At 34.3% G+C, this 13,033-nt stretch overlaps 2 protein-coding genes across 5 annotated transcripts; both read left to right on the forward strand.

The window, feature by feature from the left end:
- Positions 1 to 768: 768 nt before the first annotated feature.
- Positions 769 to 4,577, forward strand: LOC131614557 (uncharacterized). The gene is made up of 5 exons (XM_058886127.1): positions 769 to 1,197; positions 1,578 to 1,811; positions 1,920 to 2,498; positions 2,606 to 2,875; positions 2,997 to 4,577. The coding sequence occupies exons 1-5, from the start codon at positions 769 to 771 to the stop codon at positions 4,575 to 4,577; spliced, it is 3,093 nt and encodes a 1,030-aa protein (XP_058742110.1).
- A 732-nt stretch (positions 4,578 to 5,309) lies between these two features.
- Positions 5,310 to 9,940, forward strand: LOC131612240 (protein DETOXIFICATION 14-like). Of its 4 annotated transcripts, none has more exons than XM_058884048.1 (7): positions 5,310 to 5,687; positions 7,252 to 7,796; positions 7,929 to 8,015; positions 8,101 to 8,157; positions 8,240 to 8,478; positions 8,569 to 8,774; positions 8,883 to 9,925. In XM_058884048.1, the coding sequence occupies exons 1-7, from the start codon at positions 5,442 to 5,444 to the stop codon at positions 8,958 to 8,960; spliced, it is 1,458 nt and encodes a 485-aa protein (XP_058740031.1). In that variant the 5' UTR covers positions 5,310 to 5,441; the 3' UTR covers positions 8,961 to 9,925. The 4 variants fall into 4 exon arrangements, with proteins under 4 accessions (XP_058740031.1, XP_058740032.1, XP_058740033.1 ...); XM_058884049.1 differs by having other exon boundaries at positions 5,548 to 5,687; positions 7,256 to 7,796; positions 8,883 to 9,939; XM_058884050.1 differs by lacking the exon at positions 5,310 to 5,687 and adding an exon at positions 6,826 to 6,970 and having other exon boundaries at positions 8,883 to 9,940.
- The last annotated feature ends 3,093 nt before the right edge of the window (positions 9,941 to 13,033 follow it).

The following is a 13,033-nucleotide window of genomic DNA, read 5'->3' on the forward strand; positions in this document are numbered from 1 at the left end:
ATGTGAAGAATATTCCGTTGTGTTAACATGTTATCTGGATAATTTTTTTGGTTTATCGTTCCTTTTATGGCATGACATGAATAATTGTTTATTTTGTTGGAGTTGTAATGCCCTTTTCATGTTTTACTCTGATTTTTGTTAATTTTCCGCGGGGTTTTAGAAGGGTGTTACATATAGGAGTTTAGTAAATAGATTTTTCGTGTGTTCAACTTTGTACAAATACTCAAATATACTCAAAGTATCTAGCGTATTGAGAAAAGAGTCTCTATGAAAATGTACGTTTGAAACACCATTATTTCTCAGTTATAAAGCAGTTATTTACATTCAAAGTCATTTAAAATTTCTTTACCTTTCTCGTCGAAAACCCTTTACTTTTCTTGTCCAACTTTATCTTCATTTTTCATTTACTTTTAAACACAAACCTTTACAGTCATTTATCCATTTTCTTTTAAGATGAGCTTTACTTTTTGGCCTAGAAACCTGAATACATAAACACTAAACACACATGCTTTAGGATCAATCTAGTCGATCTTGCGAGTAACCAAAGTACCTAAATTCAGAGGACTATCATTTGCTTACCAAAATCATGGGTAAACAAATTGGCATGCCTAGTGGGACCTTTTGTGTCTAGTGCAAATTTTATAAATTTTGTCTAGTTTTGTAAATTCTACAAGTTAACTTCCTCTCAAACTTCATTGTATGAGATTGATGAGTAGTAGGGTAGCCAGAAATAACGAACTCATACCTAGAAGGAAATACGTTAGAAGGATGGTCATTCCACCAACTAACAATGTAGAACAACCTCCCTTTTTGACAGGGGAAGGCACAGTCACAACGAATGTGTTAGAAGCACTACCCTTCACAGCAAGTATGACGACAATTCCGTCGAATGCGCAAAGTGGACCAATTCTATCCCCAGCTCGAACACAAGGTCACCCGTTGACCCTAAGACAAGTGAGGATTAGAAACTTCAGACCACCTTACATGCCTAGATTCACAATGCCACAAAATCGTCGCGATCAATCGTATGGCATGCCAACTTTTATGATGAAAAATTTGCATAATACAGTATCAACATTTGTTGAACCTGTGGCAACAATGTTTTTGCCTGAACAAGGGTCGGGATCGGCCACAAACAATCTGGGTAGAAATGTCCAAGGAACGCAACATAACTCAAAAGTATACCAACAAGATTTGGTTAGGATGTCTTATTGGATATATTTCGGTGTGTCGGGGTATTTGTGAAGAAAGAATCGCCTATGAATTTTTGACTCAACCACAAGAGGGAAGATCAACACTTGGGCTAGGAGATGTTCTAATGTACGGGTGCGTAGGAGAGAAACATGCATGTGTAGACATGACTGGAATTTCTCCATTGGTGGGACTGAGGACTAGAGGTTTTACTATGGGACATACAGCTCTCACGGAAAGTGAAAGGGGTTATGGTAGGTGAGAGATCATTGTCGGATCATTATCCTATTTGGTTGGCGGGTAATTTTGTAGATTGGGGCCCGAAACCTTTTAAGTTGTTTAAGTGTTGATTCGACCATGATGAGTTTCTTCCGTTTGTGGAGAAGGAGTGGAAGGCGTTGAAGATAGGTGGCAAGCCGGGTTTTATTCTTAAAGAGAAGCTTCGTATCTTAAAATCTAGATTGATATCTTGGAATAAAGAGGTGTTTGGTATGCTTGACTTGAATGTGGACAAAGCGGTGAGTTCTCTTAATGACCTTGACTCGTTTGTGGCTAATGTGGGAAGTGGGGATGTTTGGTGCGATTCGGTGTCCTCTAGTAGAAGGATGGCTTCGAAGGAAGTGTGGTAGGCGATGTTAATGAGGGAAAGAATTTTACGTCAAAAATCAAGATGTCGATGGATTCAACTTGGAGATGCAAACTCTAAATACTTTCATTCTTTCATGAAGGGAAGATTTAGGAGAAACAATATTGTGAGCTTAAATTCGGATGAGGGTTTGTTAACGGAGGTGGAGACTATTAAGAAGGAGATTTTTGACCATTTCAAGAATCGGTTTTTCGAGCCTCGTTTCTCTCGTTCTGTTTTAGATGGGGTAGGGTTTAAAGGATTGTCGGAGGAGGAAAGTATGCTTCTTGAGGTTTTGTTTTCTTTGGAGGAAATAAAGAATATTGTTTGGCTTAGTGATTGTGATAAAAGTCCGGGTCCGGATGGGTTCCCTTTGGGTTTTTTTAAGAAGACTTGGAGCTTTGTCAAAAATGAGTTATTAAGCTTTGTTCAGGAGTTTTACATTCGAGGTTCTCTCCCTAGAGCGACTACGGCTTCGTTTTTGGCTTTTATTCCTAAAGTGGTGTGTCCGCAAAGGATTGATGAGTTTAGGCCAATTTGTTTAATTGGTTACTTGTATCGGTTGATCTCTAAGTTATTGGCAGCTAGATTGAAGGTGGTTATGGGCAAGTTGATTTCTAAATCCCAATCGGCTTTTATTGAGGGTAGACAGCTGTTTGATGGGGTTCTGGTTCTAAATGAGGTTCTGGACTTTGCTAAAAGAAACAATAAAAAGTGTTTGTTTTGAAGGTTGATTTCGAAAAGGCGTATGATTGTGTCTCTTGGGACTTTCTTAATTATGTCATGAAGCGAATGGGGTTTGGTTCTAAGTGGTTACTTTGGATGGCAGGAACAGTTTTTTCTAGTTCGATATCCATCTTGGTGAACGGTTCGCCGACGGTTGAGTTTCAGGCTTCGAGAGGGTTACGTCAAGGGGATCCTCTTTCTCCGTTTCTTTTTTTGTTGGTTGCAGAAGGTCTAGCAGGTATGATGCGTAATGCGGTGTCTGATGGTTTATTTAAGGGCTTTCAAGTGTCATCTGATATTTCCTTTGACATGCTCCAATTTGTGGATGATACGGTCCTTATTTGTGATGGTTCGAAAGAGAATTTATGGTGTATTAAAGCTTTGTTACGTGGGTTCGAGCTTATGCATCAACTTAAACAAAAGTAAGCTTTATGGTGTGCATTTGGAGGATCAGGTTCTCATTGTGGCGTCGTCGTTCCTGGGGTGTCAAATCGGGAAGCTTCCCTTTGTTTTCTTAGGTATTCCGGTTGGTGGTAATCATCGGCGAAAGCAATTTTGGTCTTTTTTAATCTCAAAGCTAAAAAAGAGGTTAGGTGGATGGCAACGGAAACATCTTTCACTTGGAGGCAAAGTGGCTTTACTTAATGCGGTTCTTAATAGTATTCATATTTTTGTGCTTTCTTTTTATAAAGCCCCGAAGTGTGTTCTTGGTGAGATAATCAAAATTCAACGCGACTTCTTATGGGGAAGTAAGGAAGGAATTCGGAAGATGTGTTGGGTTATTTGGGAGAAGATTTGTTGGCCGCAAAAGGAGGGTGGGTTAGGGGTGAGAAACAATGAGACGTTTAATCTAGCTCTGGTAAGTAAATGGGGGTGGCGATTCATTTCGGATAGTGATGCGGTTTGGTTCAATTTGTTGGAGTATAGGTATGGTGGGGGTTTGGAAGCTCTTTGTGGAGAAAGTTCCAATAGGTTTTTGTCGAAAACATCGCTTTGGTGGAGGGATGTCCGGTTTGTGTGTGGATTCAAAGTTAACAACTCTCCTTGGTTTTCGGATTGCATCTCTTGGAAACTAGGGGATGGTCATTATATTAATTTTTGGGAGCATGCTTGGTTGGGTCCTACACCTTTCAATGTGCTTTTTCCTCTCCTTTACGGTGCGTGTTTTCTTACTAATTTTTTATCTTCATCCTCTTCTTCTTCTTCTCCTTCTGCTTTATCTTGTGTGGCCGATATGGGTGTTTGGGTGAACAACGTGTGGAGGTGGAATGTGGAGGTGGCGGAGGATTTCTTAGAGGCGGATGTAGCTTGTGACCGGGCTTTTTTGTTATCTATGTTGGAGGGTGTTACGCCAAGTCCGGGGGTGGTTGATAAATTGGTTTGGTGGAGGCATGTAGATGGTTTTTCGGTTAAAAATAGTTTCTGGTGGCTTTACACGTTGAAAGGTTACGAAGTGGTTTTGGATGATGCGAGTTGTTTAGAATTAAATTGTTTATGGAAGGCAAGGGTTCCTAGCAATGTGAAAGTATTCGGGTGGAGATTTTTGATTAACGCTCTTCCGACCCGTAAGGCTCTTTGTTTGCGCGGATTGGATAGGAGTGTCATCAACATTTTTTGCCCTTTGTGTGGTTTAGATGAGGAATCTTTGGATCATTTATTTCTTGGTTGTGCTCAATCACTTTTTGTTTGGAAAGAGGTGTTGGCGTGGTTGGGCTTGACAATGGAGGAGATTCAAAGGGCCATGATTGGCATTCACGGATCCGTTTTAGGGGTCGAGGTGGTGGACCATTTTCGTCGCTTTTTGGGTGGAGCAATTAAATCTTCTTTTATTGCTTTTTTATGGCTTTTAGTTTGTTGGTGTATTTGGTTGGGTAGAAATAAGGTGGTGTTCAAAAATAGTGTTTGGAATCGCACCGAGATTGTGTTGGTTATTAAGAATGTTGGATGGGAGTGGTTTTCTTGTCTTGTTAGAGATAAGGATATTTGTTCGATAGAGGATTGGCTTGTCAATCCTTGCGTGTTTATTGGTGTGTAGCTTTTTCCTTTTTAGCCTTCCGTTTGGATTGCTTTGTTTCGTTTCGTTTCTTTTGTATTGGGTTGCACCCCTTGTGCGTTTAATACAAGTGCTTATCGGAAAAAAAATCATCTCTCACAACCACTTCAAATAAACTGGTTAAACATGAGAAAGTGTGTTCCAACAATCAACATATTTTTATACCTTTTAATTTTTTAATTTCAAAAGTCATAGATCTTTTAGAGAGAATACAAAGACTCATAATAACAATATTGTGTCTCTTATGATAATAAATACTATAATTTTTAAGAGAATTGATATTACAATATAAAAACATAAAAACAGATAGCAGCAATTTGTTATCTATTTATATGTTATCTCTATATAATCTTGATTATTTGTGTTTATTGAAAGCAAAACATCGGTCACTTCATTTTCATAAAATGTTAAATGGTAGAATTTAAAAAAAGAATAAAAAGTAGTATCGTGGAAGCACGCATGTATATACGTACTAATTTGAAAAGGAATAGTGTATTATATATAAACAAATCATAATACGAAACTTAAAGAATTAATATTACAGACAAAGAAAAGAAGCAATATATAATATTATATTAAACGGTTAAAAACAGATGCAAGTTATATATATATATATATATATATATATATATATATATATATATATATATATATATATATATATATATATATATATATATATATATATATATATATATATATATTGATGCCAATGTTGTCCTATGTAGTGATAACACAAAGAGGACAAACGTAGAACCAAAGAAGGAAAAACCATAGAAGAATAAGAAATTGTCGCTAAAAGTGAGTGACATACATATATATACACAAAAATATATCATTAGAGAAATGATCATGAAGGATTCTATGGAAGAAGGTTCAAATAATATGTGGGAATGGAGAAAAACAAGAACAACATTAATGGCGGAGCTGAAGAAGATGAGCAGTATAGCAGGACCAATGGTGGCCACAACTGTGCTGCAATATCTTCTGCAAGTAGTATCAGTGATGATGGTTGGACATCTTGATCAGCTTTCTCTTTCAAGTGTTGCCATTGCTACATCCCTCACCAATGTTTCTGGTTTTAGTATTCTTGTAAGTTCTTGATTCTTTCATTTTATTGATCAATAATTTTATCATTATTTGGCAATTATTTAATTCATTTATTATTATTATTTTCGTAAAAATTATACATCTATATATATATATATATATATATATATATATATATATATATATATATATATATTTTTTTTTTGTATTTTAATTAGATTTTAGACAGATATTATGCATCAAGACAACACATACATATTGTAAATGCAGACATTCATTATCATGATAAGAATCATAAGATCACACCCAACCACTATTTACTATTATTAAAATAGATATGACAGAAAATATATGATACATAAGCATCTCAATAATAATGCCAATAACAAAATACTAGAAAAATCTTTGATCCATTCCTGCAGGCATCCATGGTTTAACCTTTATTATTTTCTAAATCAAGATTGTCGGCCTCCTTTTTTTAATATTTTATTATTATTGGACATGTTTTATGAACACATGTTTGATCTATATCTAAGAATGACTATTTTTTTCTTCATATTTTTCAAATACAGAACGAAAAATAAAATGTCATCTCTTTTGAATAGTAGTTGAATTATTTAAATTACAATTATCATAGTATAATTTTTTTAGTAAATTTTTTGGACCCCATAAATTTTGTTGGTACTATATCTTTAATGTAAATAAAATTTAAAATTTAATTTATTTTTAATATAAAATAATATTAAAGTAATATCATTATTTTAGTAAACTAAGATATTGGTGTTCAGCTAAGTTTAAGGGCAAGTATTTACTATTTTTTTTATTCTTAGTTTACAAAATTATATTTATCGATCTATGGAAAAACCCCATACACAAATAATAAGAGAAAGATTTTGTAAATTATGAAGGAGGTTTGAAACTCTAAAATTCGTATTTTAAATAGTTGAATTTAAAATATAAAGAGAATTTAAAAAAACTAAAAATAAGAAAAATCTTATAATATTAAATTAGTATTATATAGCCTCATTTTCTTGTTTTGGGCCAAAATACCTTTTCATGGTGCTACTAAGTCATAGTTTGGTTTATTTTATTTTATTTTAAATTTTATTTAATTAAAAGGGACGGGGCAGAATCTCAAATTATTTTATATTTTTATAATAAACCTTTTTCAATACTTGAGAAAAATTCATTATTAATGTATTTAAATTAAATATTTTTATAGTGAAAAAGAGACAGGAGCAGAATAATTACAAGATTCATTTATTATATTTTTTTACACATGACAAGATTCATTACTACTTTCTCTGTCTCATATTAAATTACATGTGAGTAAAGTTATGCATATTTTAATATTTTATAAAGAAAAATAAAATTGTTCCTACTAGTATTTTTATAAATAATTAAAATTAACTAGAGGTTTTGATTAGATTTGAACTCAGGCCTAAATACGTAACCGTCTTAAATTTTTTTTAGTAAAAGTAACATATATATGTTATAGTTATTTTTTTAATTTGAGAGATTAATTTATGCAATTGCATGTAGAAGATATCTAATTTTTTTAGGTTTGCAATATGTTAACTTGAATCTTTATTTCAAATTTTGGTAGTCAGGGATGGCAGGTGGATTAGAAACTTTATGTGGACAAGCTTATGGAGCAGAACAATTTGAAAAGTTCGGGATATACACACACACCGCAATAATATCCCTTACTATGGTTTGTGCACCAATAACTATTATATGGATTTTCATGGACAAAGTACTAATTCTCATAGGTCAAGACATCACTATCTCTCATGAAGCTCGAACATATGCACTTTGGTTAATACCTGCCTTATTTGCCTCTGCAATTCTCAAACCTCTAACACGTTTTTTCCAAACACAAAGTCTAATTTTCCCAATGATCATTAGCTCCTTTCTAGTTTTATGTTTCCATGTAGTTACTTGTTGGACATTAGTATTTAAATTGGGATTAGGACATATTGGAACTGCAATTTCCGTTAGCTTAGGAACTTGGTTGAACGTGCTGATACTTTTGTCTTTTGCAAAATATTCACATGCTTGTGAGAAAACACGTGTGTCGTTTTCTACAAAGGCTTTCCTTGGTATTAGAGAGTTTTTTGGTCTCGCTGTTCCATCTGCAGCTATGGTCTGGTAATTATTCATTCATACACTCTCTCTTTTATTTTTCATTTAATTTGCAATATGATATGTCTTATCGACTTTAAGTCCGCGCCACTGTGGCTACAAGATATTGTATTATAATTTGATATGCTTGTATTATAGTCTCAAATGGTGGGCATGTGAGTTGCTTGTTTTGCTAGCTGGACTTTTTCAAGATCCAAAGTTGGAGACATCGGTTCTTTCAATATGGTAACATTTATTTTAATTTCTAGATGGTATGGTTCCTATACTTAAGAAGAAAATGAAAGTACTAATCTATAACTTTTATGACCAGCTTGACAATATCTACATTGCATTTCACCATATCCTATGGGCTTGGGGCTGCTACTAGGTTTGTTTCTGACAATATTTTCATCATAAAATTAACATGTAAACATAGTAAAATAAAAAGTGTCGTTTGTTTTTTGTGACAGCACAAGAGTTTCAAATGAACTAGGAGCTGGAAATCCAAAAGCAGTTCGTTTTTCGGTTTGTACAGCAATGGTCCTTGCAATTACAGAGGCGCTTATTATAACTGCAATCCTATTAGGTTGCAAACATATCTTAGGTTATGCTTACACCAATGATAGTATGGTTGTTCATTATGTGGCTGCTATGACTCCTTTGTTATGTGCATCAATCTTTACGGATAGCTTGCAAGCAGTTCTTTCAGGTTTGAAACTATTCATTACACTCTTTTACTATTATTCACATGTTGTTGAGTTATATATTAGTATGAAATTATTATTTTTTGAATATTCAGGGGTTGCTAGAGGAAGTGGGTGGCAACATGTTGGAGCCTATGTGAATCTTGGAGCGTTTTATCTAGTAGGAATTCCTGTTGGTGTAGTGTTAGGGTTTGTTGTGCATTTCAGAGCAAAAGGCCTTTGGATTGGAATAGTTGCTGGCTCAATTGTGCAAACAGTTTTCCTTTTCATTATTACTGCTCTTACAAATTGGAAAAAACAGGTTCACATTTTATAAACTTGATTATAATATTATCTAATATATAATTGATACAACTATGGTAGTATGTGTTTATGTGATAATAATACAAAGTATGTTTAATTTTTGTAGGCAATAATGGCTAGAGAGAGAATATTTGATGACACTTCATCTGATGAAAGTATAACAGATAACAAAACCAGTGTATAAAGCTAATTATTGGTTGTATTGTTTCTCTATTAAGAAAACATCCTTTGAAATATTATGTATTGATCATGTGTATATCATTCAATGAATTCATAGCTCTTGGATCAGCACCCTAGCAAGGTTACTTTTCTTGGTGACATCGCATGGGCTCTATTATCACTGACCTTCTCAAGGACTAACTTCCTCTTTGCTAGTGGTAATAGAGACATTCTTTCTGCATGATCAAAATTAAACAGTTAATCCGAAATGATAATAAACAGAAGTTGAGAATGAAATGGTGAAAAAAATTACAAATGAAATCATCAAGGCCCATATCATCGCCCTCCACTTCCATTTAATCCCAAACATTTAAAAAGGAAACCAGTAATTGACATCGGGTCACACGTCCAATAAAAAGGAAACCTATGACCTCCCGCATTGTCAAGAGTGACCTTTGAGCACTTGTCATCGTCACGTACTCGGAAGAACTGCTTCTTTTAATTTTTGTAGTTTGAGAAATACAAGGAGAATAGTCCCCTGTTCAGGAAGACGTTTATAAATATCTTGTTCCCCTTGTTAACCCTTTCCATACCATAGAAAGAGAAGAAGATGTTTTTGGTATGCGTGATCCCCAAACCTCCACATAAGATTTTGAACAACTTCACAAAGGCCAAACTATTAGGGTGAAATTAGGAGAAAACAATGTTGATCATCTTTAAAACCTCTAACTCAAAAATGGTGAAGGAGGTTTTTACCTTGGACCTTCATGTTTTTGTTCAACCACTTTGTCCTTACAAGCCTCGTGCTTGGGGCTATAAAATGTCGCGGATATTATAGTCTGAGCCTACATAGTATCATTGATTTCAGCCTACTCGCCTACGGTCATGTCATATGCATGAAAGACCTTAAAAAAAGCCAAGCGGGTTAGATCACTTGCTCGACACATGGGCAACGTCGTCACATCCTGAGATTGTTGGTGTTGGTTAAAATATAAATGTTAAAGAAGTCTTGCATGACTTAGTTTTGTAAAGGAAGAGGGAGCCTAACACTATATAATGGATTCACATTTTTCATTACAAAATGTACTAGTAAAAAAAATTAAAATTGTATTTGGCTTATTTTTTGTTCTCGAATACTCTTGCATTAGTGTTGTGAGGTGTACTTAAAAATTTTCTTTGTGGAGTATGGATGTACTAGGGGTCATGAGGGTGGTTGATAGTAGATTATGTGTTGTATTAATTTTCACATAGTTAATCTCTGGTTATCATTTACCAACGACTGTGGTTTTTTCTCCTGTATGGGAGTTTCCATGTTAAATTATCGTGTTCCTCTTTTTCTCTATGCATTTGTTTTTCCTAATAATTGGTATTAGAGCTTTTGGTTCAATATTAGAAGCACCTAATTAATTGAGATCAACTACGACAAAATGGTGTCACTGAATAAAAGAACCGTCATTTAGTTGAAATCGCACAGACCATTTTACTTCACCATAATGCCTCTTATTGTTTTTAGGGTGATTTCCTTCTCATACCTTATCACCTTATTAATCTAATGTCTTCTTCTATTCTTCAAGATAATATTCCATACTCTATCATGAACCTACAATATAATGTCTACCCTAAACATCTCGAGTTTTTGGTTGCAAATGCTTTGTTTATGACCTTAGTCTAGATAAAGACAACTTTTCTACCGAAATTTTCAAATGTTATTTTCTAGGCTACTTACTTATACAAAAAAAAAAGATATTTGTGTTTTTGTCCCCAACTTTAATTATACATTATTTACAGTGATGTCACATTCTTTGAAACTTCTCCATTTTTTCTCTTCTTTTGTGTCACTTGATGAGAATTTTACTTCAAATAATTGAGATAATCCTTCTATCATCCTCGCACCTAGTATCCCTTACCACAAATTCCTTGTGTGTCTACCAGCGATAGACACACCGTACATCAGAAGTAAGAGATGATATTGATCTACCAGCACCATCTTCTTCTCCAATTGCTCCACTAGTTACTTCGCTTACAGCTGAACTTCCATTAGCATTACAAAAAGGTATTTGGTCTCGTCATCCTAATTCTAATTATGCTTGTGTTTTAAAATATGACCATCTCTCTACTTCCTATGTTTCTTTTGTTTCTTCCTTGGATTTTGTGTCTATCCCTAAGTCTATAAGTGAAGCAACATTTGATCCCAATTAGCGTCAGACTATGGTGGAAGAAATGGATGCATTACATTCAAATAGCACTTGGAAAACTGACTCTTTAACTCCAAACAAAACGATAGTGGGATTTCGATGGATTTATACAGTGAAAGTTTGACCATATGGTCAGGTCAATCGTTTCAAAGCATGTTTTTTCAATTAAAGGCTGCACACAAATATTTGGTCTCGATTATGGTGACACTTTTTCTCTGATGGCCAAGATTAGTCCATTTCGTCTCTTTCTGGCGATGGTTGCATTTCATCATTGGTTGCTTCATTAGTTGAACATTAAAAATTCTTTTTTAGACAGAGTGTTAGAGGGGGAAGTTTATATGGCCCAACCTCCATATTTTACTATTCCTAGAAATTCTAGACTTGTTTGTCTCTCTTGATGGGCTGAAACAGTCCCCACATGCTTTGTTTGGTCCCTTCAACTCTTCCTTGATACATTTTAGTATGACTAGATGTAAAATAAATCACTTTGTTTTCTTCCTCCATTCGTTGGTGTATCTTTCTTTGTCTCTATGTTGATGATATTGTTATCATTGGACACGACCGAGATGGTATCCAACGACTTAAAACTCATATTTTCAAAAATATGTAACAAAAGAATTGAGTCCACTCAAGTACTTCTTAGGAATTGAAGTTGCCCAATCCTCATCGAGAATTACAATTAACCAATGGAAGTACGCATAAGATATCCTAAGTGAAACGAGTATGCTTTATTGTTGTCTTATTGATACTTCTATGGATCCCAACACCAAGCTCCTTCCTGAACAGGTGGGTCCGTTAAAAGATCTGGCAAGATATTAACGTTTTGTGGGTAGACTCAATCATCATACAGTCACCAGACCTGATATTACATTTGCAGTGAGTATTGTGAGCCAATTTTTCTTTTGATGGTCCTTGGGACATAGTTATTCGTATTCTTAAATATATAAAGAGTGAACCAGGAAAAAGACAACTATATGAAAATAAGGGTGTTTATAAAATCACTTGTTACTCAGATGTCGACTGGGCCAAATCACTGTTGAGTAGGAGATCCACTTCAAGATATTATTGTGGAACCTTGTTTTGTAGGTAATATATCTTTAACCAAGGTATCTTCTTTTGATGATGACAACTATGGTGACAATTATGGTAACAACTATGGTGACAACTATGATGACGATTGTATAGAAAAATTATAAAGACATCTATAAGGTCAGCCATAAAAGAACTATTGATAACTCAAGCATAGTTCCTGAGCAAATAAAGATGTAAACCCAAGGAAAGTGGTTTGATGAACTTGACTATTTAAAGAAGAAGAAGAAGAAGAAGAAGAAGAAGAAGAAGAAGAAAAATAAGGAAAACAACGAGCATATATCTAAAGCCTCAAGAGATCTCAAGCAGTGTCAAAAAATAGAAGATAATATATGGCAAAGGGCTTGAAGAAGGAGTCAATCTCCTAAAATAGTAAGTGAGTGACCTTTTGTAAAAGCAAAGGGCTTTTTCGTAAAAGTATATGACTATAATCACACACACTAAAACCTTTTTTAAATACCTTAACTAAGAGAAACTATTTTCAAAAGTGCCTTAAAGTTGTGCCAGATGACTTAGGAGCAGTGAAAATAACTAGAGAGAAATATTTGACCAATCTAATCGATTTGATCACATCAAATGTAAGCCCCAAGCTATTTAGACAGCGCCTCAAAGATGTGTAACAACTAGAAATCTCTTCTTTCCTATTAAATCACGAACAACGACTATTTTAATGATATGATCGATTATACCAAAGTATCAATCGATTAGACAACAGTCAAACTAATTAAAGGAGAATGTCATTTTGGGTATTCCTCTTGCCTATAAATAGAGGCCTCATTTTTCATTTCAAATCATTCAGAAACATGTTTTGACA

The sequence above is a fragment of the Vicia villosa genome, linkage group LG6 (genome assembly GCF_029867415.1).
Source record: "Vicia villosa cultivar HV-30 ecotype Madison, WI linkage group LG6, Vvil1.0, whole genome shotgun sequence".
Taxonomy (NCBI): Eukaryota; Viridiplantae; Streptophyta; class Magnoliopsida; order Fabales; family Fabaceae; genus Vicia; species Vicia villosa.

Excerpts from the sequence above, each read along its gene's own strand:
- LOC131614557 (XM_058886127.1), top strand. The coding sequence starts at position 769 with ATGGTCATTCCACCAACTAACAATGTAGAACAACCTCCCTTTTTGACA. Across the intron at positions 1,812-1,919 it reads GAAGGATGGCTTCGAAGGAA|GGAAGATTTAGGAGAAACAA; the intron begins GTGTGGTAGGCG and ends TCTTTCATGAAG. Across the intron at positions 2,499-2,605 it reads GGGTTCTGGTTCTAAATGAG|CGAATGGGGTTTGGTTCTAA; the intron begins GTTCTGGACTTT and ends TATGTCATGAAG.
- LOC131612240 (XM_058884048.1), top strand. The coding sequence starts at position 5,442 with ATGATCATGAAGGATTCTATGGAAGAAGGTTCAAATAATATGTGGGAA. Across the intron at positions 7,797-7,928 it reads CCATCTGCAGCTATGGTCTG|TCTCAAATGGTGGGCATGTG; the intron begins GTAATTATTCAT and ends CTTGTATTATAG. Across the intron at positions 8,479-8,568 it reads CTTGCAAGCAGTTCTTTCAG|GGGTTGCTAGAGGAAGTGGG; the intron begins GTTTGAAACTAT and ends TTGAATATTCAG.